The 26,373-nt window shown below is 38.0% G+C and overlaps 2 protein-coding genes across 6 annotated transcripts in view; one reads left to right on the top strand and one right to left on the bottom strand.

Moving 5' to 3' along the window:
• The window catches only part of LOC121873553 (equilibrative nucleoside transporter 1-like), a 98,680-nt gene that overhangs the window by 61,346 nt on the left and 10,961 nt on the right, over positions 1 to 26,373 (top strand). For 3 of the 4 annotated variants that reach the window (XM_042377194.1, XM_042377196.1, XM_042377197.1), the window contains 2 exons: positions 943 to 1,142; positions 1,571 to 4,921. In XM_042377194.1, the coding sequence (XP_042233128.1) occupies positions 943 to 1,142; positions 1,571 to 1,682 (312 nt within the window). In that variant the 3' untranslated portion in view covers positions 1,683 to 4,921. Of the gene's footprint in view, positions 1 to 942; positions 1,143 to 1,570; positions 4,922 to 26,373 lie in introns of those variants that run through there. The other variant, XM_042377195.1, reaches the window with a different exon arrangement.
• On the bottom strand, positions 19,832 to 26,225 carry LOC121873554 (collagen alpha-1(I) chain-like). Of its 2 annotated transcripts, XM_042377199.1 has the most exons (5): positions 26,106 to 26,225; positions 23,747 to 23,870; positions 22,184 to 22,411; positions 21,264 to 21,527; positions 19,832 to 21,101 (listed from the first exon to the last, which is right to left on the bottom strand). In XM_042377199.1, exons 1-5 carry the CDS (start codon positions 26,208 to 26,210, stop codon positions 20,827 to 20,829), a joined length of 996 nt encoding a protein of 331 aa, XP_042233133.1. In that variant the 5' UTR covers positions 26,211 to 26,225; the 3' UTR covers positions 19,832 to 20,826. The 2 variants fall into 2 exon arrangements, with proteins under 2 accessions (XP_042233133.1, XP_042233132.1); XM_042377198.1 differs by having other exon boundaries at positions 19,832 to 21,527.

The following is a 26,373-nucleotide window of genomic DNA, read 5'->3' as shown; positions in this document are numbered from 1 at the left end:
TGTGTAGTTCTGGTCAAGAATGGCTAGGGATGACCCCTCAATTACCCCTCACCTGTCCACAGCCCCTCAATTACCCCTCACCCATCCACAGCCCCTTAACCACCCTCACCCATCCACAGCCCCCAATCACCCTCACCCATCCACAGCCCCTCACCCATCCACCCCTCACCCATCCACAGCCCCTCAACCACCCCTCACCCATCCACAGCCCCTCAACCACCCCTCACCCATCCACAGTCCCTCAACCACCCCTCACCCATCCACAGCCCCTCAACCACTCATTTACCTATAGCTGGAGGCCCACTTAGCAATATAGTACGTGTTTTGTAGTGTATATTGTGTGTGTGCTTTAAAGTGTTTTTGATAAATAACTCGGCTTTCATCAGGTTCATTTTGGTTACATTGGTGGTGATAGCAGTCAACCGAAATAAGAACTACAAAATGTCCATGTCAAAATATGGGAATTAGTTACAGAAATATTTTTCACACTTGCAAAGTTGTTCGGGGTGATCTATAAATCATCATTTGTTTGTTTTTTACCAAGCTTGTTGCTTAAATGGCAATCTATCGTAACCAAGAACTGCATTGCTTCTTTTCTGAAATTAGCAAATTATGTATCCTATCTGTTATTTCTTATTTTCACTCTTGATACAGGCCATCAGCTGGACTCAATCCCATTAATTGCAGATGATTAATAATTATAAGATATATTCACAACATATCAGCATACTTAAAATATGAAATATAACACAGTACAGAGTTCATAAGAATTGGTAAGATTATCTTATTATTGTGTAGGAACAATTGTATGTGGTAAAATTTGTAAATGTCTTACAGTACGTATGTAGTTTTGTTAAGGTAATTTTAATCAAAGAGGTGAATAATTTATCAGTTAAGATCATTCTCTTTTCTGATATATAATTGATCCATTTTTTTTCTCAGCCTCGACGTGGATCAAAGATTCTGTATTTCCTGGTTTTACTGCGCATTGTATTCATTCCTCTGTTCCTGCTGTGCAACCACAACCCAAAGTCCCCCATCCCTTCATTATTTGCCCATGATGCCTGGTATGTGGTTTTCATGCTCCTGTTCTCCCTCTCCAATGGTTATTGCTCATCGCTCTGTATGATGTACGGCCCAAAGTAAGTAACTGTTGGCATTTTTGTCATGTTCATATCTAATGGTGTGATATACTGTATGAATATGTTACTTTGGTATTGTTTCTCAATAACATTTCAAATAATGAACAAAACCTTATTTGTACATGGTAAACACTTGTTGTTAACAACTGATGAATGTGTTGGTCCATTTTCTTTTAGTTATCTAATTTTTCTGGGCTTACACTGCAAAGAAAAAGAGCTTGACTACAGTTTTGTAAAATGGGAGTAATTTTGGGTACCACAAAATAATGAAAACAAATTACTGGATTGCAAAATATTGAGGGTCTTCTGTAATAAATATTTGAGAATATCCAAAGATTGTAGAGTGTAGTTAAGAGTGTTCTTATAGAGTGGGTTCTGTTTTTGGTTTACTTATTTTTTATGAACTTGTGTTTTATCTTCCTCTTTAGGATGGTGTCTGAGGACAAGGCTGAGGTGGCCAGCAGCATGATGGCTGCCATGCTGGGCTTAGGGCTACTGACTGGAGGTCTGTCATCATTTGCCTTTGCCCTCATAGGCTAGAAGATGCTAAACTGATGGATGAGGTAGACCAAAGCTTTACAGTCAAATCTTTGCTAGTTTTAAATAATCTGGTAAAGGAGTCGCTGTAGAGTTGATCTGCTGGAAAACAAATAATTTGATTGGACATCTTCACCAATGACAAAAAGTTACTGGATTATTTTGATGGCCAAAAAAGAAAATAATTAACAGTTAGTTCAAAAGTTTAATCTTGTTTAGTGTATTACATATTGCATTGAGTACAGTACAGTACAGTATAATGTTTAGTATAGAAATATATGGTGTATAATACTTCAATGAGAATTCTTTAAGGTTTTGGGGAAATCAAATCTCAAGCAGAATAATACAGTATTTTTTTCTGAAACTGTTCAGTGATGAACAGAGAAACTTAAATATTAATTTATGGACACATCAAGGTGTTCAATGTCATTTGTGTTCAACCATTATACGTACAGTATAGTGTACTGTACTATTACTTTCTTCTTGAAGAATGTTACTCACATGACAACACTTGAAGTTAACTTCTGATCATTCACACTTTTATGGTTTTAAGACTATGGTACTGTACTGTACTTTATGTATTGACTTATGACTGTGTCAAGTTACATCAGTCTACACAGGCAGATAAGATATACTGAACTGTATTAAGATATGGACAAGAAATCTTTGAGCTCATCAGTTTTCTTGTTAACAAAACTACAATCTATTTATATTTTTAAATAAACTACAATACTACATAAATTTGATAAAGCAGGGAATATCTTCAGTGAAAAAATGTTCTATGAGTCTATAGTAGAGTGGTCATAACCAATTTATTCTCACAAAGTTGAGAATGAAAGGTTTAGTAGTTATTTACAAATTATTCTATTTTTTATATATTCTGCACTATTTTATTTTTATTTTATTAAAAGTATTCTAATTATGTCCTTATTAAATAATAATACACTTTTTAACAAATTAGAATTATTTCTGAAAAGTTTCTTCATTTATATTGATGAATAGAAGTACAGGTATCTCTCATTTAATGATAATTTGCTTAGCAACACTTCAGTTTGGCAATATAAAATTTTTAACACCCTTTTTTGTTTAATGATTGTCAATTTTCATTTTAGCGAAGTTCAAGTCACTGGAAAAAATTTATCAGGAGGGAAGTCTGAAAACTGGAGATTGTGTGCTCAAATTACGCATCATTACAATACGTACTCTAATGTGGCTTAGAAATAAAGAAAATATAATATAAAACTATAAAATAAGAAAAATGAAGTGCATGGGTTTGTATGTGTGGGTAGTGAAAGTGTATTCAGGTATCCCTCGATATACGAATAGGAAAAGTACGGTTCGTTTCCCCAAGGACAAAAATACCTAAAAACACGAAATCGGTTCACAAACAAGAAAAAACAAAATAAGATTAAATAGTACACAACTACTGTAATTTACAAGTTAACACATTAAAAATATTAATAAAATACCATCTAGATGAAAATATGAGCTAAAACCATTAAAGAAAAGCTAAATCAAAGTTTAACACAGCCACTATTTGTATAAGCACTGGCTATGTCACGTGTGGCCGCGCTGCCGCTCTAAGCCTGGCCATAGCAACCCCACCCGGCTGGGGACGCTCCTCTTCCCGACCTTTATTAACATTCCCACATCCTTCTCTCGCACACACATATTCCCTTTAGGTTTTTGACCTTATGATACCCTGTAGTAGTTATTTTTTGTACCTTTTTAATTTTTTTTGCACATTATGTATGTAAGATTGTATGTGCATGTAACCGAGTGAATAAAAAGAAAGAAGTTAAATTTTATCTACGCAAAATCATGAGTTAAATAATATCCATAACATAACTCCCCCCAGCTCATCCTGATAACTTTTGCTGACACATGAAAAAATGCTTATTCTCATTATGGTTTTAATCTTATGATAATTATTTTTGGTGCACATTCTGTATGTAGGATTGTGTGTGCTTGTAAATGAATAACAAAAATTAAGAAAGTAATATTTATGTACCCAAAATTAGGAGTTGAAAAATAACCATAACTCCAACCTCAGCCTACAGTGCATTTTTTCTCAGCTGAGAAGAGATGCCCCACCCCCTCCTCAAGTGTTACAGCTGATTGACTGTGTTTAACAGTTAATTCATGTATAATACTTCTGATAAACTTCCTACTTGCTCATGTATGAAATAATGAACGTATGTGTCTTTATATAATTTAACCAAATATCTTTCTCGTCAGAAACGGTCATCCCAACGATTATGAATAAACTCATTTAGAAATACATCATTACTTGAGGATAAAATCGGACAGATATGCAACAGCCAATCAGCTGTAACTCTTGAGAAGTGGGCAGGGCATCTCTTCTCAGCTGGGAAAAAACACACTATAGTAGGGGTGTGCAATTTGTTTAAGCAGGGGAAGCTTCCGTAACACCAAAAAGACGTGGTAATTTAGGAAATTTGTGTACCGGTAAGTGGATTTTAGTATCTTGAATATTCGTATAACAAGGGATATCTGTATTAAGGCAGTGAGCTTTTCTGCAGCCAGCTGCACTCTCCCTTCTTCTCCCCCTATGTGATGTCATGCCATACAGGCAGCAGCTACACACGTATCTTTAATCAGCTTGATGACTGCTTGGTTGAACTGTGTTGTGTGTACACTATACCCTCGTTAATTCGACAAAAAAGGGGCTCTAGGTCACTTGAATTACCGAAAAATCAGAATTAACCGAGTTAAAAATATTTTCACATTCGACAATTTCTGAATTTTTGTGTTAAATTATTTGTTCGTTTTCTGTTAATTTTTTAACCTTATTTGGATTGTTCCAAAGATTCTTCCTCATTATTCCAACCAACAAACATACTCAGTAACCATGCCTTGGCTGCCACACAAGATATTCTATTTATAATTACTGTGCAAACATACCGTAAATATATTTTAAATGTATATAGTACAGTAATAAGAACATAAATAATACAGTAATAAATAAAAGTAACACACTGTGAGGGGAGCCGACAAGGTGAGGTGAGGAGACGAGAGGTGATGAGGCAAGAGGTGAGGTGATGAGGCAAGTGAGGTGAGGTGACAAGGCGAGGCACTTACACAGCACATGTATTATCAGCACTACTAAACCATTCTTTTATAACATTTTAATTTCTAATTTCTATTTTAAAAATACAGCTGTTCCTCGACTTACGACGGGGTTAGGGACCCAAATCCAGGTCGTAAGTCGAATTGGTCGTAAGTCGAAAATGCGAAGATAATGCATAGAAAATCTAAAATGGGCGTTTCTTTTTCTTCTCAGCACCACAAAACTCTCACTTTTAAGCATGCCAGCCATTTTAAAGGGAATTACAAACGAAAAAATTTTCAGTACACAGCGCAATCACTACGCCGGGACTCGAAAATACGTAATTTGAAAATTTTTGGGTACGAATGGGGCGGTTGTGTGTCCGGGTGGACGTAAGTCGAGTAGGTCGTAAGTCGAGGAGTAGCTGTATTTGAAAATTAATTTTTAATTACTTCTTTAATGTTAACAAAAATGTTTTTCTTCAATGACATTACACTAAAGTTAACACTAACATACAGTATATATATCCAGGGAGAACACTAGTGTCCAACACGCATGCCGCATGAATAGTAAACAACAGGGTGTTGTCAGACATACAGGCATCCACGATGCACAATAATAGTTTATTCACTGTTTTATCACAAATTGCATTAATTTTACTTACTCAAAATCTTGCAAAATCTTTCAGATATATATTTCCATCAACACAACATTATCCTACAAATCTACTAAAAACATCTGCTTTTAGGCGGTAAGCATCTCAACTGATGAGGTGACAACGCCGCATAACGTCGCGCCTACTCTGGTGACCTGCTCTCACATGATAGCATCCAAGACTATATAACACTAAGACAATTCCCAGATAGACAATATTTCCACTTGGACTATTCCTGGAAACATGATTCCCACATGGACAATTATAACTAAAAATCCTTCATACATCACAAATTCTATTAGAAATACTGAGTTTATTATAGGAATATATTATGAATTATATTATAATGAATGAATTATATGAATACAGTACAGTATACCGGTAACATAATTATATTAGGAATAACAAGATACAACATAAATTATATTAGGAATGTTTTATTATAAAGATTACTGATTGTTTCCTCCCACACCCCATATTTCCACCTTTTTAGCCTTGATATTGTTATGAAAGTGAATATTAAGCTTGTCAACCTAACTTACTGATATGACCTACAATATGTAATACAGGTTAGACCCTGCTAATTCGAGATCCGATAGTCCGGCAACTTCGTTGGTACGGGACGGTGTTTGAATATGGCTGTTGTTAGTTATGTCTGTCAGAGCTCACTTCCAGTGGCTGTTGCCACTATTTTACCTTTAAATACTTATAATTTACCCATAAATATGTCTCCTAAGAGACTAGCAACTAGTAGAAGTGGTTGTAATGCGGCAAAACGTAAGCATGTGACATTAGCTATTTTAGAAAAGGTGTCTACTGTATACTGAAGAAATTAGACAGTGGTACATTGGTCAGGGCTTTGTGTGCAGAATATGGTGTGGGTTCATTGACTGTGTACAGTTTGTCATAAAGAGGTCCAGTAAGCCTGGGCTAGATTTACGCTGATGTAAGTTGTTTTGGTACCAGTAATAGTACATTTTATGCATTATTTTGCCCTTTTTTTTAACCTCAGCTTCAATGGTTCAGAATTTTCGCTTATCCGGAACTGATCTAGTCCCAAGCTTCCCAAATTAGCGAGGTCCAACCTGTACCTTATTTTTTCATAAATAAGAATATAGGTACAGGTACTCCTCGACTTACGACCTACTCGACTTACGACCACCCGAACATACGACCCCCGCAGTCGTATAAAATAATTTTCAAATTACGTATTTTCGAGTCCAGACGTTAGTGATCGCCCTGTGTACTGACAAAATTTTCATTTGTAATTCCCTTTAAAATGGCTGGCAAGCGTAAAAGTGAGAGTTCTTGTGTTGCCGAGAAGAATAAAGAGACCCATTTTAGATTTTCTATGTAATATTTTCACATTTTCGACTTACGGCCAATACGACTTACGACCTGGTCGTCGGTCCCTAACCCCGTCATAAATCGAGGACTGCTGTATACCATGAAATATTTTAATACAAATAAAATTTTAATTATTATATTAATAACAATTAAAATAATATTCATTTGTTAATCAGAATATGTAATTCATATTTTATTTTTATAACTTATCTTAATATAATTCATAATTTATTCCTATAATTCATTCATTTTAATATATTTCATAATACGCTATACAGTAATATCTCCGTTAGCCTCAATCCCTCAAACTCGCAACTCTCCGATAGCCGGATTTTAATTTTTCTAGGAAAATCTTTCCCAAAGCCATAATTTTCCAGAAAACTCCGGCTTTGGGAACTATTTTCCGAGGGGTACATTTCCCAGAAAATTACAAGAAAATTTTCATACCCGGAAAATTCCAAGGATGGGGGAAGTTATTTTCCGGGTTTGAGAGATGAAAATGAGGTGCATTTTCTGGAAATCCAGAGAAAAATTTTTCATTAACCGGAAAATTCCGGGGATGAGGGATTTTTTTTCGGCTTTGAGAAAGTCGTCTCGTTACCCGGAAATCTCTCATACCCGGAGGTGCCCTGCACCAATTGTTCCAGCTAATGGAGATATCACTGTACCTATACTGTACTTCTATAATAATTATACAAATGGGATGGCAAAAACCGGACAGAAAAGACGAACGTCCAGGTTGGATGACGCCTGACCCAAGTCTGCTTAAGGAACCATGAGAGCACAGTTGAATCAATGAGACTGATATATCAAGCCCATCACCACATAACATTTCGGAACCACTCACTTATTTTGGATTCATTCCAAATTCAAATCATTTAATTAATTTTTTAAAAACATGAATTTTGCCAAAATATGAATTATAAGGATTTGAATTAATGAGGGTACAGTGTAGACTGTACAGTACCAGTAAATGTAAGGAATAAATAAAAATAATAATAAAAATAAAAGACAAATTACTGCATTGCCATTTGGTAATTGTTTCACTACACACGAGACAGCAACATGAGATCCCCCATGCTGCTCCCTCCCCTCTCTCCTGCTGTCTGTACTAACTCCCACACACTTAACAAATGTGTGTTCCCTTTATATTTTTTATCTTATAATTATTATTTTTGAATAGTCTGTATGAATGATTGTGTGTGCATGTAACAGAGTAAAAAAAAAAAAAAATAATTAAGAAAATTATGTATATCTACCCAAAATTATGAGCTGAACAATAACATCATTTACAGCTCAGCCTCACCTGCTCTGAGTGATGAGTTGGCTACACAACTACATGCCATCTTCATAGATATTATTCCTCGTTAGCCCTAGTTTAGCGATCATTTCACTTAACAATGGGTTTTTCAGGAGCTCACCCCTCATTGTTAAACGAGGGATGCCTGTACAGTACTAAACTCGCACAAACACACACACACAGTGCCCATCATCTTGATACACTATACCAGTACATAAGAAGCCACATGTACTAGTAAAGCTCTTGGGTCACATCCGTGTGCTAGTTTCCTGTGTGTCATCACTATTGGAGTTGCAGGTTTGTCTTACGAACTCGGTGGTTTGGTAACCATAAGGTCACTTTAATTTTTGCTTTAATTACTAATGTACGAGTAGTCCAATGTGCAGAGTAAACTTGTAGTAGGAAGATTATTTTTATTGTCCTAGGTCAGGGGTGTCAAACTCATTTGCCAAGGTGGGCCAGATTTAATATGAGTACACAGTATGCGGGCCAAGTAACATAATTATGAGCACTTCGCAATCACCTCTTAGGTGAGTAGTACAACAAAATAAGAAAGGTGGATTTAGTCTGCGCTCGTGCAAAACCCTTAAAAACAAACAAATCAAGTGTTTATTTATCTTGATCAATCTTATTGTTTGCTACTGCTGCTTCCTGATAATTGACTCCTCTTGGTATGGACCAGTTTGGCACTAATGACTGAGCTGTAGCAACCTTCAGTATTGAATTAAGGTGCGCATCAGTAAGTTGGGACCGAAGCCGAGACTTGTTCAAGTTCATCACAGAAGAGAGTTGTTCACAGACATATGTACGTACTTCCGAACATTGACATACCGGTAATCTTTGAGGCAAAACATTTGATCCTGGGATAATTTGGTCCAAAATATTGATAAAATGTGCCAACATCAACACTCGAAAACTTGTTCCTCAACACAGAATCACACTGGAACTCAATTAATTCTAACTGAAGATGTTCTGGTACCTCATTAACACCAACAGAGAATGGGTCCCGAAAAATGAAAAAAATCCTTCTCAAGTCTTTTAAAGTCAGCAAACCTTTCTTGTAACTCATTCATTAATTTGGAAATCTTGATGCAGTACTTTTTTGTGTTGATATCAGGGACTTCAAGGTCGGAAAGTGAGAAAGATTACTCTCTTATACTTGCCATTCAAAAAGCTGATGTTGATTGAGTATTTTGTTCTAGGAAACAGCAGACTATTTTATTCAGCTCAGGGATACACTCATTATTTAGTTCTAGCTCCTCAAGGTAAGGCTGGAGCAGCAAATGGGCCGCAGGCTGCATGCAAGAGTGTGTCGGGCCGCATGCGGCCCACGGGCCCCATGTTTGACACCCCTGTCCTAGATGATTGCAGTGTTGCATGTCTGACAGTACAGTTGGGTAATGCTTGTACTATATTGCACTGTACTGTACTTTTAGTGCTGTTAATTATTAACTCTCATCCATTGTTCAACATTGTAGAAATGAAATTTGTACTGCTATTGGTATATTGTGAACTGTATTTTAGTTCTTGCATAACTTACTGCTGTCCCTTGAAATGAAAGCATTAAGAAAGTTATGAGATGCTATTTATAAAATACAAAACAAATATAAAAAGTATATTTTAGTTGTGATATGTCATTTTTTTATGAATTTTTCTCATCTCTACAGGACAAAATATTTGATTGATAATTTGTTCTGGCCATTTGTAGATTATTTTGTTACATTTTCTTGGAGATGAATCCTCAAGTTCATTAAATGGCATGATAGCACAGTTGGAAGTGATTCACACAACCAGTCCAAGAGAGGGGGAATTCATTCTCACGATTAGGCTGTATACTAAGCTGCTCCCTTACTGTGTCAGTGCCCCAGGCTAAGCAAATCCTTCTTGCCTTTAAAGTAATCAAGTGTATTCAAGTTGGTTAGGATTGCACCATTTAATTTACAGTGGTCCCTCGGTTAACCAACACAATTCATTCCAGAAGGTCGTTCGTTAACCAAAAATTTCGTTAACCGAATTCATTGTTTCAATGGGATATTGGGTAATTGGTTCCAGCTCACCGAAAAGTACATACATTACAAAAAAAAAAAAAATGCAGTAAAGTACACTTACTTTGAGGTGTGCATGTAGAAGGCTCCTGGTTGATGATGATGATGATAGGAATTAGAAGTGGGAGGTGGAGGAGGAGAAAGGAGAAGAGAAGGAAGTGGGGGAGGAAGAGAAATCACCCCATGCTTGATGCCTCATTTCACCAATAAATTTTAAGTTCACTAGGTGTAATTCAACACTGCACTGCGCTATATATTATCCATATGTTAATTAAAGTTCAGAATGACCAATAATTTCAATGAAAAATGCAAAAATATTCAAGACACCAACAAAATAGTTGCTCTCTCGATTGTAAACAAAGCCAAACTGAACCTGTACAGGGAGTACTGCATACCTGTATAATATTATCAATATGTTAAATAAATGTTAAAATGACTAATAATTTTAATATAAAACATTCAAAAATATTAAAAAGCTCAAATTTATTGATAATGTACAGGGTATTTACTCCATTGGAAACAAATTTAAACATAGAACAATGTGTTTATGCTCGTAACAAGGCTAATAGAGTACTTGGGCTCATACAAATGAGTGTTAGTTACAAGACTAGCGAGGTCATCTTAAGATTGTATCTTGCGCTTGTGAGACCTCAGCTGGATTACGCAGTTCATTTCTGGTCACCGTATTACAGAATGGATATAGAATCCTTGGAAAGAATCCAGAGGAGAATGACAAGACTAATCCCGGGCATTAGGAACCTTGAGTTCAGAGACAGGTTAAAGCATCTTAATTTGCACTCCCTCGAGAGACGTAGAGCGAGGGGCGAGCTGATAGAGGTGTATAAATGGAAGTCAGGGGACATTTTAAAGGTACTCAAACTATCCAACCAGGAGCGAACTCGTAACAATGGTTTTAAATTAGACGAATTTAGATTTAGGCGCGAAATAGGTAAACACTGGTTTGGAAACAGAGTAGTGGATTAATGGAACAAGTTACCAAATATAATCATTAACTCGAATATGCTGGATAGCTTCAAACATAGGTTGGATGCTTACATGAGCAATAGGGGTTGGGTGTAAATGGGACTGCCCAGTATGGGTCAATAGGCCCGCTGCAGCTTCCTCCATTCTTATGTTCTTAATTGTAAGTACAGTACTGTACCCCCTCAGCTGATTCTCATAACAACAAACTGGTATTTTAGTTCCCTCTACAGTACTGCATATATTATCAATAATTAATGTTAAAATGACTAATAATTTTAATATAAAACATTCAAAAATATTAAAAAGCTGAAATTTATTGAAACAGGTGTGTTTACTCCATTGGAAATGAATTTAAACTTAGAACAGATTACTGAATTGGCAGACTGGACCATCTGCTGACCAGCTGATGCTCACAACAAAACGTGATTTTCGTAAGGATTTCATTAATCAAATTTTTGTTCGTTAACCGAATTGAAGATTCTAATGGAAGGTAATTCGTTAACCGAAATTTCATTAACTGAGGCGTTCGTTAACCGAGGGACCACTAGAAAATATAATCTGTATTTATGGCTACTTTTAGAACTGTGATAATGGTGTGACCATTTTATTTTGCAAGTTTTAGATTCTCTCATAGGCTAAAGTTATTTAAGTTTTCTTGTTTCCTTTTGGAACAGAATACAGTACATTACTGTAACTACCTGATGTAAGATTTTAGACTTATGGTGCACAGCCTCATCCTGTCTTACTGTGACATCTTGCTTCGTTCTCCTAGTAAGGGCCTTGCCATTATCTGTTTGTAACATTTTACTGATTTCGTTCTATTACATTAGTGTAGTGCTCAAGTGATTTTGTTTGCACTGTCTATGGTTGCAGAATATTTACTCTGTCGAATTTTAAAGTAAATTTGAGAATGGATGTACAGTACAGTATTACCTCCACTTTATCACTTGCCTTTCAGCCAAGTATTCTTGTACTGTACTTCCCTTTTATTTGTTTGTTTATCTCATCTTATTCCAACCCCAACCATGTAAGGCTTTGTCTTGTGTTGAGGTAAACCTAGTGAAACGAAGTTTATGCTTTGCATTATTATTACACACATATATATATATATATATATATATATATATATATATATATATATATATATATATATATATATATATATATATATATATATATATATATATATATATATATATATATATATATATTATAAATCCACAATGAAAACGTGGATAAGATAAATCTATATATATATATATATATATATATATATATATATATATATATATATATATATATATATATTACTATGCTCACAAAGTATTAGTTTGTCAATAGTAGTACAGTACTGTACTGTACTTAATTTAATTTGTTCAAGATTAATAGTTCATTGACAATACTTTATTTACTTTTTTCCAGTCTGTAATTACTCTTACCTTATTACATGCTCCAAATTTTATTTCTCTCACTCATCCCCAGTAGATATAGATATCTTCTTTGCCCTTTAATTTTGTCAGGCTTCAATTGTTGGTACAGTATAGTCTGCATTTACGTGGTCAATTAAACCCGTGGAGATCCTCGTAAAACGAGAAACACGTAAACGAAATAACAGAACATATGGGATTAATTGAAATAGAGACTGGGCCCACTCCCAAACTCCACTTTTTTCGACACAATATGTACGTTGTAGTAAAAATAACATCTTAATTTTATGATGGTATGCACACACAATTAATATTTAAGAGAAATATCAATAATATTAGGTTTTTTAATACTTACGTTAGTAGAAAAGATGGCTGGGCACTCGGGGATGGGGGGTTGGTTCCGAGGCAGAGGGCAGATTGTTGGCCCTCACCTGTATCACTTGTATCAATTGTATCACTATCCACCACAAAGGCTTGCAGGGCCTCTTTGTCAAACCCCTCAAAGTCCATATCCTCACTATCACTATCACTAACTTGGGCCGGCTGTCGTGGGTGGCGGGTGAAGAATTCGGTAATGTTTTGATGACTGGGCGCCCTTGTGCGTACCCTGCCTGCGCCGCTTCCTGCGTAAATGATGAAATTTACCACGTAATTAAAACACTTCATTCTGGCAAGGCACCGCGTAAATGACCAAACGCGTAAACAAAAACCACGTAAATCCAGACTATATTGTGCTGATTTGTACAGTAATGTCAGTTTTGCACATTTGTATACACAGTACAACTTTTCAGTTAATAGAGGGTTGTTGGCCTTGTTATTGTTCCCCCACTGTACCCCCAGCCTGTCTTTTAGATTACTTTATGGTATTTCACTGTTGTCTGCTGTTGACATTTCAATTTCAGTTCAATATCTTCTACAGTGTTTAACAAAGTTTAACATGTCAGTGTAACTTTGACAGAAAGTGTCTCAAATAGTACCTGGGTCACTGTGATCCTCTGGGAATATGAAAATAATTTGGCTGTGGTGCAAATGGTGCCTGTCGTACAACCTTTTCTTGGTTAATGTATCTTACCATGACATGTACTATAGCTACCAACGTTACTGTGAATATCAAATGAAAGTAATTTTTCAGTCCATGTCAGCCACATCCACAGTGTTTTATCATGGATTTCTTAACTTTTTGTAGTGTTGGGTGTAGGTACTGTATACCTGTATTGCATTACCAGTTGCCATCTTTGTCAAACTTTTTAAAAATATAATATATATTTTAGACCATCTAACTACAGTAGAGATGTATTTGTGTAATGGGATTCCACTTCACTGCCATTTAGTGATTGAGTGTACTATACAGTACAGTATTTACAGTACTTTTATTAACTCAAATGGGAAATTTTCCACATTATAATTTATCTCATTTTTTATTGTTGTTATCCTGCTGTCTGGTACATATTTAAATCATAGTTAAGGGCCAAGTAATGAGGTAGTATGAGTGTTGTCAGCATACATTGCCACACAGTGACACTAAAGTGCCTCACCTTCAATTTTTTTACTATGTTGTAGTAAGCAATGGATGGTTGATTTTGTTGGTGTTAAAACCCAGTTCACTCTGATTGTGTGATATATATGTATTCAGTTTTGTGTGTGTGTGTGTGTGTGTGTGTGTGCATATATACTGGAAATGTACTTTTATTTAAAGAGTTTTTCACCTCAAAATTGTTACAGTGCTCTTATAAATGAGGAAACATATATCCCTCAGCACACTAACCTCCTTAAAGAGTTGAAACTGTTAATTATATTGAATTTACATAAATCTTGTTCATAATTCCATTAAGTCAGTCACTATACGGGAAAGCCTCCAATAACGATGGTTCTACTAACAACGATTCCTATTTAAAACCCTGGTTAATTAATGACCTAATTCAATTTACACCATTATTTTATGTGTATTTACGCTGAAAATAGAATAAAAAATTAAATTAAATTAAATTTTCATAAATATAAGAACTAAATCCCAATATGTATTATACAAAAAAAAAAAAAACACGCCTTGCACACGGAGTCTGCCGGGCTCGGGAGTGGTGACGCCAGCATCACTAGTATAAACAGTCGCAGCTTGGCAGACCTTTTGTTACCACACATCTGAGCAGGAACAGGAGAAAAACTTTCTCAGGTTTCTTATGGCACTTTTGTGTTCCTATTCGACATGAGCAAGTGATGGGAGTGCTGGCTCAAAAGCTAAAAGAAAGTGCACACCCAGTCCTCGCTTAACGTTATGGTTACGTTCTTGTAAAACACAATGTTAACGGAATCAATTTTCCCCATAAGAAATAGGTAAAATATGCTAGTTATGTTCCCCAGCCTCCCTTTGCCCCATAAAATACATTACTCATATGTGCATAAATTCAATGGAATTTTTATAAAAAATATATACCGTATTTTACATCCAAAAAGATAAATAAACTAATTTAATGTTTAATTAATCAAGGAACGTCGAGCACAACTTGTCTTTGTTGCACTCGTAGAAGTACCACTTCCAGCACTAGCCTTAATCTTGTCTGTGCTGGTCTGGATAATACTCACTGTTGTGGGGTCAGGCCTAACGCTACACCAATGTCCACAGTAAGTTCACCTTTCTCAAAACGGTTGAAAACCTCCATTTTCTTAGTAAGGCTAATGGTCTTGCATTGTGCTTCTTCACAACACTAGCATCACTAACATTTGATGGGTGCTTGGGAGCCATTTTGAATGGTTTCAGTACAGTATTTATAGCAAAAACACTTAAGTGCACACATACGCTGAGGAAGCTTAACAAAGATTGGGGAGAAAATGCTTGGGGACGCTGTGATGCTCCGCGAGAGAGAGTAGCACACCAAGATGAGAGAGGGTGGCGTGCCATACAAAGTACATAGTCCATGTTGGGTGACAACGTTATAACGAATCGGCCGGGTTGTAAAACAAAGTTGTCGTTATCATGGGTATATAAAGAGTAGCAATGTTATAACGAAACAACGTTAAGCGAGGACTGGGTGTACAGTCAGTTCTGCTATAACGCGATAGTTGTGTGCTTGTAAAACATCGTGTTATAGAAATTCGTGTAATAGAAATAACATGGCTTATGGAGAAAATAGGGTTAGGTGCAGATTACTACTCGAAATCGAAAAAATTTTAGTAGTTAACCTAACACAAAGGTTAGCACAGTCTAAATAAATGTTACTTTCATATCTAATAATGAAATCATACAGTAAATGTAACACTTTACCGTGAAGAAATATGAATATAACTTGATGGGGGAGAAGGGTGATTTTGAGGTTGATAACATCGAGCTTCTCTTCAAGTGTTATAGCCTTTCTTTTACGATCATCACCGGGAATGCGATCACCAGAACGCTTCTTGGAGATATTCTTCTTTACCATATTCACAGTTAATACCACAAAATTGGAGAAATAGTAAGCAAAAATTGCGTTACAGCAAACAAGCGTTCGCGTTATACAAATATCGTTCCTCTATTCATAAATCGCGTTAGAGCCAATTTGCATTGTCAAAACACGCGTTATAGCAGAACTCACTGTACTGTATAAGTTTAGCCGAGATACTAGATATGTTAAAATGATATAAAAGGGTGAAGGGTCTGTGGATATTATATGAAGCAAGCAATATTTTGCCAAGTGGATCCATAAACAGAATGAAGCATTAAAATAAAAAGAATGTGAAAAATGCATATTACCCCTACATAAAGATGTACAGTACAGTATAATGAGAAAAAGAAAGCAGCTGTGCAAGGTTCTTTCGACACTTTTATTATTTGAAGGCCTAAACCATCAACTTTAGGTACAGCTACACCATCAATTTCAGGTTCAACTACACCATCAAATTTAGTATTGGCAGCAGCTTCAGCAATAGCTACAGGTTCAGTGACAGCTTCAGCAACAGCTTCAGGTTCAGTAACAGCTGTTCAGTAACAGCTATGACATTTTTATGGAAAGCTATAGCTTCAGCCAGAGTTGAACCTATAGCTTCAGCCAGAGTTGAACCTACAGCTTCAGCCAGAGTTGAACCTATAGCTTCAGCCAGAGTTGAACCTACAACTTCAGCCAGAGTTGAACCTACAGCTTCAGCCAGGGTTGAACCTGATGGCTTCGTCATCCGAGTAAAAACTCACACAACAACATTGGCTGTCCTTATATTTTCGACTCTACCACCACTGGTGAGTAGAATTTTTATTTTACATTCATCAGTGAAGAGGAGGAAGAAGGTGCGGCAGTCTCCGAAGAACACAATTTAAGTCATAGTGATATTAAGGGTGCCATGGAGTGTGCAGAGAAGATGAAGTCGTTCCTTTCCCGCGACAATGACGATGACCGCTATGAAGTCTTCCATAACCGGCTGGTGCAGGCTATGGAGCCGTACATCAAGGTGTATCACGACAACATCAACGCCAGCCGTCAGCAAAGCATAACAGATTTCTTCACCCGCAACCCACCACAGCCAGCCCAAGCCAGTGATAGTGACAGTGAAGTTGACTTTGAGGGATTTGTCAGGGAAGCCCTGACAACTGTAAGTGACAGTGATGATGATTCACCTAGTAATGGTGATTCACCTGAGGGCCAGTAATCTGCCCTCTGCCTCGGAACCAGCCTCCATCCCCGTATGCCGACCCATCTCTTCTACTACCGTAAGTGTTCCACATAATTTTTAGTTTTCTAACCTTACCTTTATTTTTCCTATGTTAACCTTTATCTTTCCTAACCTAACCTCTTCTATATTACTTGTTTTTTCATACCATCATAAAGTTAAGATAAAATTTTTACTGCAACATAGTTATGTGTCGTCAAAAAGTGGAGTTTGGGGATCGGCCTGGACTCCATTTCAATTAATCCCATATGTTATGTTGTTCACTTTACGCGTTCCTCACTTTCCGCGGTACCCTCCGGGTTACATTAACCGCGTAAAGTGAGGGTTAACTGTATATATATCTTGATAAAATCACACGGGAAAAGGGAAACAATGGAGCACCTTAGCTTTCGTCTTTATTCAAGACATCTTCAGATGTCTTGAATAAAGACGAAAGCTAAGGTGCTCCGTTGTTTCCCTTTTCCCGTGTGATTTTATCAAGATTGATCTTATCCACGTTTTCATTGTGGATCTACATGATATATATATATATATATATATATATATACAGTCAACCCTCGCTTTACGCGGTCCCACATTCCGCGTTTCCACGTTTACGCGTTCAATTGTGGCATTACACTCTGTAGGTGCGCGTGATCCACGTATATGCTGATAACCACATAGGAAATGAGAAAACACGTAGCGGGCAAGATTATTGCCCGAGCCCTCCTAAACAGACTTATTCCTGAGGCAAAAAACTTCTTCCCAGAATCTCTTAGGTGGCTTTGGACCATCACGTGGCATCACTGACGTGATCTTTGCTGCCCCCCAGATACAGGAAAAGTGCAGAGAACAGCGTCGTGACCTGTACAGGATCTTCATCATATAACGTAAACTGTTGATCTACTTTCTCTATTCAGCCGGGATGGCACTGAAGTTATTTACAGGTGGTTCACTTGACTCTATAATCTCTTGTATCCATCCATCTGTTACTGGGGGAGGGTTAATGTATCAGTTAGGAAGGGAAATGGAAAGAGATATTTTCCAAGTCAAATTTATTCAGCAAAGACATGATATGAAGTCATATGTGCTCGTCCTATTTCTAACTAGAGATACCGTGGGGGAAAAGGAACCCACTATACACCCGTACGACTACAGAAAAAAAACACAATAAATACAAGTTACCACACCTCAGTACGACACTCGCAGGGCCATCCAAAAACCTCCACACTCCACTACATCCAATGCAAAAACTGTCCGTGTTTCCAACTCTGCTGCTAAGCACACATTCTGAGTGTCCAATCAGAGCCCGTTTAGGGAAGCTCTCTGCCGGACCCTCAGCCGGATTGGCTGCCCACCAAAATTCATCGCCATTGTGATGCAACTCCACGATGGCATAAATGGCAGTGTCCTTTACAATGGCACCCAGTCAAAATTCTTCCCCATCCAAACGGGGGTAAACGAAGGATGCATACTGGCACAAACTCTCTTTTCCATTTTCTTGTCTGCCTTCCTTGCTCGTGCCAATGCCAATTTACCCGGCAGGGTAGACGTCCAGTACCGGATGAAGGGACTTTTCAACATAAGGCGACTCCAAGCAGGAGGCAGGAACGAAGGTGTAGGCAGCTTCCATTACTATACTTTGGTATGAAGACGACCTCACCCTTGTGGCTCACATTGAACACGACTTACAGAAGATCCTGAACACGTGCGCAGATGCGTATGCACACTTCGGCCTTAAGGTGAATGTACGTAAGACTCAGATCTTCTTTCAACCCTGCCTCTGGTTCTACCACACCTCCACTATCCCTCCAGCTTAACGGTACTACCCTCTCTCATATTACCCACTTTCAGTATCTTGGCTCCCACCTGTCCACCACCTTGGACATCGATGAAGAGATTCAACATCGAATCAGATATGCATCTCAAGCCTTTGGCAGACTCCATACACATGTCTTCAGCTGCAGTGAGCTGAAATTATCTGCAAAGTTACATGTATATCGGACAGTGGTCCCACCCCACCCTGCTAAAAGGCAGCGAGACATGGGTCACATACAGGAGACACCTCAAGGCACTTGAAAACTTTCACCAACGTAGTCTACGTTCCATCCTCCGATTTCTCTGGGAAGACAAGAGAACAAATGCCGGTATTCTCGCTGACACCAACTGTAGAAACATCGAGGCTACCATTATACATGAACAACTACGTTGGACTGTCCATGTTACCCGTATGGACAACAGTCGACTGCCAAAGCAGCTACTTTACAGTCACCTAACGCATAGTAAATGTTATGTTGGCGGGCAACTGAAAAGGTATAAGGTTAGTCTTAAGACAAATCCTTTCACCTGGGAGACGTTCACTCCACACCGTAACGCTTGTAGGAGCACCCCATAAGAGGGTGTCCATACTTTTGAGTTAGCCCGACTGCATACCGAGGAAGACAAACGCCAACGCCGGAAAGACAGCATGGCAGTCGTTGATTTGGTGATCGTCCAATAATAATATAATTGTTGGTGCAGACATGGGTTGTTTAGTGTACACTCAACCCATAGGACAGTGTAAACAATTATCTGGTCTGTTAGGAGTTTCCAGATTGTCCGTGTCAGTGGCAGCTACGCTAAGCTGTTGACATTTTATAGCAAAGCGAAAACAACAGTACCAGGAGTGTCATTGTGGAGATAATTCTTTACAAGGATATAAGAAACGAAAATATGTTATTTGCAGTGCATATTATATTAACACAAGGTGTATTGAAATTACATATTAATACTAGAAATACATTAAATTTTATACTTGATAGAAGAACCTACCAAAATTATCTGCTCTGAAGAATTAGGTGACACAAAATGCTCTACCAGTTAATACAACAAATTATACATCAATTAGCATAATAGTTTAAACACGAAATGATGCAATACAATCAATGCCAGCTAACCAGCAAACGTTAGAGCTGACACACCAATTGCTACAACAGCTTCATACCAACTAATAATACACTCACATACCAACACATATAATAACTGATGCTCCACGAGTCCATAACAGTACTGTAATAATAATAATAACAATAATATATACCATAATACTGTAGCACCAGAATCAGTGTTTGTTTAAGTACTGGTTTTATCATCTTTCACTGTTTGCAAGTATTACGTTGATCATGTTTTACTGTTTGCAGTGTTACGCTGATCATATTTTACTGTTTGCAAGTGTTATGTTGATCATATTTCACTGTTTGCATGTGTTACGTTGATCGTATTTTAATTTTTACAAGTGTCACGTTCCAACAAAGACTGTTATATAACTAATTAGTGTCATTTCGGTAGTAATAGTGTCAACTGGCTGTAAGGTTGATTGAGAACATAACAGTGTTATTAGTGTGAGAAAGCTTCTAGAGACTGTGTAATAAGAGTGGATGTTCATGACATTGTGTTATTCATTCAGCAGATGACAAATTTCAAGAGGCAGAGTCAATAATTCTTTAAGAGCAGATTGTTTAAGCGTTTAGTTGTTTCATCACGTAAAAATGTAAAAACTCGACAAATTTCTTCAACAAATTTCGAAGATTTACAATGATATGGATCCATTGGTCATCTCAACAGGTCATACCGTTGTGTCGTTCTACTCTTCTTGTCCTCTCATAATTACTGACACTTTGTTCTTTAATCTTCTAGTGGAGACTTTTGTTAAGTTTCCAGAGGTGAAGATTAAGGAGTGTACGGACAGTCTTCCCCTGGTTCACAGTTGGCTTGATTTTCTGAATGATCATTAGAGCTTTTAGAATGTTTGTGGCCGGTAGGTCCTTTATGACCTTTATGGCCCTGAGGTCCTTTGGGGCCATGGGGTCCTTTGGAACCAGGGGGTCCTTTGGGACCTGGAGGTCCTTTAGGACCTGGAGGTCCTTCAGGTCCTGTGGGTCCATCAGGGCCAGGATAACCTGTAGGGCCCTTAGGACCAGGAGGACCTTTAGGGCCAGGAGAACCTTCAGGGCCAGGAGGACCTTCAGGGCCAGAGGGACCTTCAGGGCCAATAGGACCTTCAGGACCAGGAGAACCATCTGGACCAGGAGAACCATCTGGACCAGGAGAACCATCTGGGCCTGGAGAACCATCTGGGCCTGGAAGACCATCTGGGCCTGGAAGACCATCTGGACCAGGAGAACCATCTGGACCAGGAGAACCATCTGGACCAGGAGAACCATCTGGACCAGGAGAACCATCTGGACCAGGAGAACCATCTGGACCAGGAGAACCATCTGGACCAGGAGAACCATCTGGACCAGGAGAACCATCTGGACCAGTTGAACCATCTGGACCAGGAGAACCATTTGGACCAGGAGGACCATCTGGGCCGGGAGAACCTGGAGGACCCGAGGGATAACCGTGTTCTGTGGGTGCACTGATCTCACCTGTAAACGAATCAAGTAAAAATATCACATAAAGTTAAACTTGTTTCGTGGTCTCATTATTATGAGTACTAACTAAAAAAGTACGTAGTGACAATATTCTGTACAAGGAATGCAAATTTTTTGGGGGGTCTGTATCCCCTTTGAATTTCCTTGTTAAGTTTCCTGTAAGCTCCACTTCCTCTTATCATCTTTCTTCCTCTACCTATTTTCTTTAAAATTTAATTTGTCATCCACTTACTTTTAGCCTCGTCCCTCCTATGTCCTATAAGTTTTCCCCAGTCTCTAACATTATTTCTTTATAATTATTAAATTGTTGTCTGGTCCTTGTTCAACAAAGTTACCCTCTAGCAATACTGAAAATTTGCTTTCGGTTTCAATTTCATATTCTATCGTTGCCCCTGTTTTGAGCTTACCTAAATCCTATTATTGGGACATGGTCTAACCCACAATCTGCCCCTGGATAGGTCTTGGTTCGGGTTATTGAATTTTTTAATCTTTTCCGAATTAAAATAAAATCTATTTGATTCCTGACAGTGTTATTTGCATTGTCCAGGAGTGATACCCATGTATAGAGAAGCCTAGGATGTTGTTCGAACCATGTATTTGCAATTATCATCTTGATTTCCTTATAAAAGTAAACGCAAGAGAATACTCACAACATATTTGTCCAGTTGGACAAGATTTTCCTTTGTTTTTTTTGCATTTCTTCTTCCCTTTACGTACGCACAATCCACCCACATCAGTGCAACTCTTCGTCTTCCCCGTGCCTCCACCATACTTGCGATCTTCTCTCATTGCATTCACATTCATCTCTTTCAGGCTCCTTCTCTTCTTGATTTTATTTTTCCTCCATTCCTCCTTTCCTTCTATTCCTTTCATATTCTCTGTATGATATGGACACAAAGTAGTACCTTCAGCTGTGTATTATTATATTACTCTTATATTACTCCATTAATTATGTATCGTAAAGTATTACAGAACATGTAACACCATCTGTGAGGGAATTACTACACCACGTCAGGTCCCTCATAACACCATCTGTGAGGGAATTACGACACCACGTCAGGCCCCTCATAACACCATCTGTGAGGGAATTACTACACCATGCCAGGTCTCTCATAACACCATCTGTGAGGGAGTTACTACACTACATGTTTGCTGTTCAACACCTCAGCGCACAAGATCTACGTAACCTCCACTGTAAACATTAATCTGTGTGTTCACTGCATGTTCCTTTACCTTTCTCTAATGAAGGCTTTTGTTAAACCGCCAATGTATGTAATAAGTCATTTTTGTCTAATGTAAATTTTCAGCCTTCGGGCTGCAGAACTTTTTCAATAAACCGTTAATTATTATTATTATTATTATTATTATTATTATTACATTACTTTGCTGTCACTCGGAATCGAGTATGACGATCATCCACAATTATATGAGTTATTAAGGATGTCACCTTCGTTGGTGACCTCTAAAGTAACTTGAGAGGCCGATACAGGACCGGCAGGGTCGTCCACAGATATTGAACGTGTGGAGGACTGGCGCTTGTCTGTCTCAAAAAAGTCGGATTTGATGCCTTTCTTGAATGGTGCTCCTCCAAGCATTACGGTGTGGAGTAATCGTCTCCCAGGTGAGGGGGTCGATTTGGCACTTTTTCAGGTTTGTCTTAAGACTATCCTTATACCTTTTCTGTTGCGTGCCAGCGTTAAGTTTACTATTCGTTAGGCGACTATAAAGTAGCTGCTTTGGTAGTCTATTGTCGTCTATGCGGGTAACGTGGCCAGTCCAGCAGAGTTGTTTATCACACACACACACACACATATATATATATATATATATATATATATATATATATATATATATATATATATATATATATATATATATATATATATATATATATATATATATATATATATATATATATATATATATATATATATATATATATATATATATATATATATATATATATATATATATATATATATATATATATATATATATATATATATATATATATATATATATATATATATATATATATATATATATATATATATATATATATATATATATATATATATATATATATATATATATAAAATATATATATATATAGAGAGAGAGAGAGAGAGAGAGAGTTTTCCTGCAAATTTAAACAGCAGCACTAATGACCTATTTAGTCTCTTTTTTTCACAATGATCCGTCCATATATTTACCGTTGCCAGCATTGTTGGGGCAGCAGACTTGATCTTCCTCTTGGCAGACATGTTCAGCAGGTGTGACGTCACACTGGTCAGCGGGCACACAATTCCATCCTTCCCTGAGACAGTCACTCTCACCCTGCACCAATAATTAGTTAATATTAACACCAATTTCATTGCCCACACTCTAAGATGATATCATAAAAAAACGAAAAATAAGTACCTGACAGCTTTGCCGGTAATCCTTGGTCAAATTGCCTAACTGTTTACCATTGTGATTTAACTGCACTGTCTCGGTACATAGGAAACTGTGTATTCCCACGGCCTACCTGCACCGTATACCTACAATACATATATTTATGCTGCACTGTATAACTGCATAGTGTACATACGTGCTTATCCAATTGTAAACCCGTATGACATATTCACTGAAGATATTACCACCAAGTTATCGTGCGCCAAGGTACAATAATTATAATAAGATATCTTGTTCAAGGGATAAGTTAGAAGCCAGAGATGACTAACACAGAATGAAATGAGAACTACAGCATATACCTCGAGTAATTTATCCTTCGTCCAGTCAAGGTGGGAGGGGGTGATGCAGTAATTAGTGTGACTGTATCCGTCTGATTGCATTCATGAATTTTCTTTAAACCAAAAGTTTTTGTGCTTAGTAAAAACTTATAAAAGTTTATTCAGCCTTATCCCGCAACTAATGAGACTTGGTCAAATATGTGTGTATGGATTGTTGAAGAGCATACAGTATAGTGTATGCTCTGGTGTCTTCAGTAACTCATAGAACCAGGGGACAATCTCCTCCTCGGACCAAGTTCCTCCTCAGGCCAATCTCCTCCTCAGGCCAATCTCCTCATCAGACCAATCTCCTCATCAGACCAATCTTCTTCTGATACCAAGTTCCTCCTCAGACCAAGTTCCTCCTCAGACCAATCTCCTCCTCCAAACTCCAAGAAACACAATTCATGAATAAAATGTTCACTCATCCCAAAATGAGGAGAGATTTAACTTTTCTAAATCAGGGGCGTACAAAATATATTTATTATATTTGTTTACAGCAGAGAGCAGAAAGAAAAACGATTTTAGCTAAAGAAAGGAGGCGTGGTGAGGGAGGCGGCAGGGAGCACAACAGAGGGCAGGGGTGAAGGTGAGGGAGGTGGCAGGGAACACAACTGACCGCAGGGGTGTGGGTGAGGGAGGTGGCAGGGAACACAACTGACCGCAGGGGTGTGGGTGAGGGAGGTGGCAGGGATCACAACTGACCGCAGGGGTGTAGGTGAGGGAGGTGGCAGGGTGGCAGGGAACACAACTGACCAGGGGTGTGGGTGAGGGAGGTGGCAGGGAACACAACTGACCGCAGGGGTGTAGGTGAGGGAGGTGGCAGGGAACACAACTGACCGCAGGGGTGTAGGTGAGGGAGGTGGCAGGGAACACAACTGACCGCAGGGGTGTAGGTGAGGGAGGTGGCAGGGATCACAACTGACCGCAGGGGTGTAGGTGAGGGAGGTGGCAGGGATCACAACTGACCGCAGGGGTGTAAGTGAGGGAGGTGGCGTCTTTCTGAATAATCTTTATCTGTCGTGTTACTCGTTGGTGTAGTACAGTTCGTGATGTGTCTTTTATGTGGATCATATTTCACCAATTTTGTTAACGTCTATTATTTATATATTAGTTTTAATTAGTATTATTAATGAACAAGGGAATGAGTTCTGTACTCAAACTTTGAACAATTTCGCCTACCACTTCGTGTTGCCAATTTTTCTTATGCTGCAAGAATTCGTATGTTGCAGTAATGGTGGTAAGGAACGTCTTGTTCTAGAAGAGTGTTGTAGCAGTTTCCTTGTTTCAATTACTGACACAGTGGCCTAGGCGACCACTTACCACACACCTACCCGGACACAAGGAACCACAAGGTGAGGTTTCATTACACAAACGTAAATACTCTAGTATCAGTATACGTATCTGTACCGATGTAATCCCTTCTAAACCATCCACCAAGTCTTTAATCAAGGCTGGTGCATAAGTCTTTATTGAGGAATTATTTTTAAGTGAACATGAACGATAGGGGCGTCGTCTTAAAACTCAAAACCAGTAGAGCAGATGAGGAAGCTCCCAGACCCTCTGACCCCTTCAAGCTTGACCCACAGAAAACGATTATAAGAAAAAATCATAGAGATGGAACATATATATATATATAACACGAGGAGCAAACAACCACCTTGTGAAATATAACTTAAGTCAAGAAACAATCTCTTGTAACGAGAGACGCATCATCAAGTAAAATGTATCGATAGTACATAGCTACACGGAGGTGTTTCAGCATATCGAGACTTGGACGACAAACATTCCATAGACTCACTTGGACGGTTGAGGACAGAACTGCCGCCACCAGCAACAACAACAGTAGGCTCAACGTTCTCAACATCAGCACCATCTTCTGGGGATGACAGTCGAGTGTGTCCATACGCTGTCACTACGCCTTATATACAAAAATTCACACATATTGCACATGCGCAGTGTTGGTATAATATGGACAAGAAGGGTAAATGAACTTAGCGCTTGATGAATGTGACTGTTGTACCACCATAGTCGTGATTTATTGTGTATGATAAGGCCAGGTCGATGAC

The sequence above is a fragment of the Homarus americanus genome, unplaced genomic scaffold (genome assembly GCF_018991925.1).
Source record: "Homarus americanus isolate GMGI-L3 unplaced genomic scaffold, GMGI_Hamer_2.0 scaffold30858, whole genome shotgun sequence".
Lineage (NCBI taxonomy): Eukaryota > Metazoa > Arthropoda > Malacostraca > Decapoda > Nephropidae > Homarus > Homarus americanus.
Note: the sequence above shows the minus strand (reverse complement) of the source record. Positions and strands in the feature narration are given on the sequence as shown.